Source organism: Equus przewalskii, chromosome 10 (assembly GCF_037783145.1).
Source record: "Equus przewalskii isolate Varuska chromosome 10, EquPr2, whole genome shotgun sequence".
In the NCBI taxonomy this organism is placed as follows: domain Eukaryota; kingdom Metazoa; phylum Chordata; class Mammalia; order Perissodactyla; family Equidae; genus Equus; species Equus przewalskii.
Window position 1 is genome coordinate 46,714,505 of NC_091840.1, and position 5,003 is coordinate 46,719,507.

General features: G+C 41.3%; 1 protein-coding gene across 1 annotated transcript; it reads left to right on the forward strand.

Annotated features, from left to right (window-relative positions):
* The first annotated feature begins 3,557 nt into the window (after positions 1-3,557).
* On the forward strand, positions 3,558-4,487 carry LOC103545906 (olfactory receptor 1A1-like). Its single transcript, XM_008512424.2, has one exon. It carries the CDS (start codon positions 3,558-3,560, stop codon positions 4,485-4,487), a length of 930 nt encoding a protein of 309 aa, XP_008510646.2.
* Positions 4,488-5,003: the final 516 nt, after the last annotated feature.

Consider the following 5,003-nt stretch of genomic DNA (forward strand, 5'->3'; position numbering starts at 1 on the left):
AATACTATAATTTCTAATTTATTATTATGTAAGTATAAGATAGTATTGATATTTTACATATTGATTTCTATCCAACAAACTTGCTGAAATCTCTTAGTTAATCTAGCGATTCCCTTGAATTTTCTTTGAAAACAACTCCATGAATTCTATCCACTTTGTTCTTTCTATCCAATTCTGATATGGCAAAATTTTCTCTAGTGTTCCTTTAACAGATAGACCAATACTTTGTTTTAGGCAGAGGACTCAGTGCACTAAGCTCCCTACTTCATGCAGATCTGTGTCCCCATCTTGTGAACAAGGAACATTATCTTCCCAGACTCCAGCCCTTAGGACTTTATTCCTGATGGTGAACACCAAAGGGGCCACCATAGCATCTGCTCCGGCTTACAACCCTTCATTTGAACTTTCCTTTTATTTCTCATATCTAGATATTTCCGTTTCTTTCTTTTATATCTGGCTACATGTATTTTTGTTCTACTTCAGTAATATTCAGAAAGTCTATGTATTTTAATAAGAATGTGACCTCTCTACGTCTATTTAGTCAAGCATGCTGCCAAGAGTCCTCCTCTTATTCTTATACTTCCTTACCAAATGAGCTAACCATATAGTCTCTGAGGTCTCGAATTTTATGGACTCTTCTCAATCCTGAGGTATTATGATTCTGTAGCAATATAGGGAAAGGCATTTAAAGAGAGAAAACCAAATTCATTTAGATGCAAAGATGAAAAAGCATGTCATAGATAGGGGAAGGATAATTTTACCTGCATTTCCTGTTCCTGGTGTATAATTTCCGTGTGAACTATAAGAGACACTGAGAATTGGTGGTTGAATGAGTTACAGATGTAACCAATTATTGAGTAGAAGTCTCTTTAGAAAAATTAGTGAATTACATAAGATATCCTGGAAGACCATAACAAATGCATGACAAAATGTGTATTGGTTTAAGGAAAATAAGTTTATTTCTCTCCTCTGTAACAGTCCAAGTGTGTCTTCTTGGTACATGGTGGCTCTCCTGGATATGAAAAACTTGGGACACAGGCTCATTCCTTCATGTGACTCCACCATCCCATTCAGGCTGCCAGCCCTTTGTACTCAGCTGACAATAGGGGAAAGAGAGTGTGTAGGAAGCCCAGAGGCAGGACACATGGGTGGATTGGCCGGAAATAAGTCATGTGATATCACCTTAGTGCAAGCGAGGCTGGGAAATGTGGTATAGCTGAGTGCCCAACAAGAGAATAATGTGGATTTAGGTTAGGAGCTAGTAGCCTCTGCCACAATCAGTATGCCTCAAGATGGATCAAAGAGGAAGGAACCAGTGATCGAGTAATTAAGGGAGCATTACAATATTTCAGGTAGAAAATGACATGATAGTGGTCAAAACTAAAGCATGGAGACAATGAGTAGAAAAGTTATGTACAAATCATTTCAAATGGAGAATCAACAAGACTGGATATAGAGGTGAAGAATAAACTGGATGAGTGTGCCTGTGAGCACCCCACATATGGGAAACCCATAAAATAAATCTGGATATAATTCAAGAACTATTGACTGCAAACTTATTAGGTGCACGAAATGAACAATATGCCACAATAATCTCTCTGGAAGAGATAAAGATAACAAGATATGGTTCTCCTCCTCAAAAAAGGTTGCAATCTACTTAGGTTGGATGTGCAGAGTATGGGGTTTGGTCACAAATGTTGGCCAGGTGACTGAACATAGAAAAATGGGAAAAAGAGATCAAACCTACAGATACAGACCTGAGAGTCCACTAAGCCACAGTTGAAGCCATGGTGGAGTTGGATGAGTCATCAAAAGAAATAATAAAAAAGGGTAAGGGAAGATCAAAGAGAAAAATGTTACGATTACATATATTTAACGGTTTGGAATAGAGATAACAACCTATCAAAAGTGAATATCTAGGGGCCGCCCGGTGGCACAGTGGTTAAGTTTGCACATTCTGCTTCTTGGTGGCCTGGGGTTCACCAGTTCGGATCCCGGGTGCAGATATGGTACTGTTTGGCAAAAAGCCATGCTATGGTAGGCGTCCCACATATAAAGTAGAGGAAGATGGGCATGGATGTTAGCTCAGGGCCAGTCTTCCTCAGCAAAAAGAGGAGGATTGGCAGTAGTTAGCTCAAGGCTAATCTTCCTCAAAAAAAAAAAAAAAAAGAAAGAAAGAGAGTGAATATCTACTTTAAAAATGGGATGCCCGGGAAATAAATTCACTAATCTTGTTTTCCTACAACCTAACCTCAGTGGTCTTTGTGATTTACAATATCCTGATGCCAGTGACACTTATTACTGTTACTGGCTCTTAGTTAATATCAGCCCTGATATTGATTCCCCTACAGTGAACCTGGCATGTATGGGGTTAAAAGTAAAAACTTGCATTCCTAGTTCCCTGGGTCTTTAGTTACACTCATATGTAAATGTTTGTTTCTTTAGCCTCTGGCTTCCTGAGCTTTACAACCAAAGAGAAGTTACAAATTGTTAAAGCCCAGATGGCCACAAACTGGGCTCCCACTAAAGTCGTAGCTAATTCCAGGACCTTTAAGTTCTTTCCAGAGAAACTAATGTCCAGAGAATATGAAGAAACCAAAGCTTCCCAGGTCCAACTTCTTGGCTTCCTGATGTCAGAGTCTACCTTCCACCATGGAGATAAACAGCCAAGGACACCTATTTGAGAAACCCTTTGTCTCCTCTGCTGGAAGGAGTGCGAGACACAGGCCGATGGGAAAATGCTGACCAAGAAGTCCATGATCCCCCTCCCCTACCTAAAACTCCAAATAAAACCCCTACCTGTTTCTTAACAGGAAGCATGCAACTTTGGGGCACTAGTCTGTGCTTCACTCCCTCTGCAAGGCAAAGTAAATCTTTCCTGTTTCTCCCAAGACTCTGTTCTCGTTATTTGGCTTGCCATGGGGATCAGAAACAGAACTTTCAGTAACATTACCTCCTGGGCTCTGGGCTTATTCTGGGTTTGGTCAGAGGGACAATTTTTAATTGTCCAGAGTGCCTCTTGTACTGACCATCCTTTGGACTGCAGTGTTTTTTCGAAGACCTCAAAATACTATGCTTTCCTTTTCATGTGTAATACAATCAGTGTGTGATTAAGGCTTCTCCATTAAGTTGTAAGGTCCTTGAGAACAGAGACTATGACATATATGAGTAAATGGATGAATAACTTGTATTTTTCACATATTATGATTTGTCCATGAGGCCTAACAAAGTGTCTAGCACATCTATGATGAACTTTTATTGTCTGTAAAATGATTAAACTCTGTAAGTTCAGGTGATGGTGCTGAGGTTGGGGAGGAAGGGCACTTGTGATTCAAGATTTCTCACTTCTTAGACATGAGTATCCAGGGCTAGTTGTCAGTTAGTCCCACTGAATAACAGTGATTTTTCCCCCAATGTATTGGGTGTTTCTGGATTTAGTAAATGCAGGTATAGACACAGCCACCACAGGAGTACAAAGTGGTGGTTTAGGATGATCATTACACATAACACTTCACTGATAATTATGGATTCCTCTCCCCTTTTCTGCTAAAGGGTCCATGGGAGAAGACAACCAGTCCTCTAACATGGATTTCATCCTCCTGGGAGTTAGTGGTCAGCAAGACCAGGAAGATTTCTTCTTCATCCTCTTCTTATTCATTTACCCCATCACATTGATTGGAAACCTGCTCATCATCTTGGCCATTCGCTCTGACATTCACCTTCACAACCCCATGTATTTTCTCCTTGCCAATCTCTCCTTGGTTGACATCTTCTTCTCCTCTGTAATACTCCCTAAGATGCTGGCAAACCATCTCTTGGGCACCAAAGCCATCTCCTTTGGAGGATGCCTGACACAGATGTGTTTCATGTTGGCCTTGGGTAACACAGATAGCTATATCTTGGCAGCAATGGCGTATGATCGTGCTGTGGCCATCAGCCGCCCACTTCATTACACAACAATTATGAGCCCACGGAGTTGTGTCCTGCTAGTTGTTGGGTCTTGGGTGGTTGGAAATGCCAATGCCTTCCCCCACACTCTGCTCACAGCTAGTCTGTCCTTCTGTGGAAACCAGAGAGTGGCAAACTTCTACTGTGACATTGCCTCTTTGCTCAAGCTGTCCTGTTCTGACATCTACTTCAATGTGAAGATGATGCACCTAGGGGCTGGTGTTTTCTCCGTGCCATTACTATGCATCGTCTTCTCCTATGTACGGGTCTTTTCTACGGTGTTACGGGTTCCATCCACCAAAAGTGTGCTCAAAGCCTTCTCTACCTGTGGTTCCCACCTCACAGTTGTTTCTTTGTATTATGGGACGGTCATGGGAATGTATTTCCGCCCTCTGACTAGTTACAGCCTAAAGGATGCTGTGATAACTGTGATGTACATCGCAGTGACTCCGATGTTAAATCCTTTCATTTATAGTCTGAGAAATCGAGACATGAAGGCTGCGCTGGGGAAACTCTTCAGCAAGAGAATCTGCTCATAACCAGTGTGAGGTCATATTGGAGGCTGCAGTCACCAATTAGGATGCACTCGAAAATCCATCCCCAGTGTCCTCCCCATCCAAGAAGTAGCTTTTGTTCTTTCCAGTCACTAAATTCCTCTTCTCAGAAATCTTGCAATAGTTTGACAAGACATCCCATTGGTATTATCACTTTGTAGATGTTATTACCCCTTTTGGCAGAGTGGCAACACAGAAATATTAGGTCCCTGTCTCAGCTATGCTAACGACTAGCAGAGTAAAGTTGAGAAGGGCTGAGCCTTGGCTTCCATATCTATTAATGGAAAGAATATCTGTGTTTTCTCTGTCGTGGGGTTTGAGTATCACAGTAGTTCATGCTTTGAAGGTTATAAATCACTAATCAAATGTCAATTTTTTTGAACTACTATGTTTAATCATCCCTACCACGCTTGTAACCCTTGAGGGAAAGAGCTATCTTAACACTCACTGTACTTCTAATGTTGATCATTAAAGTGCATCCAACAGCAATTGGTGGAGACG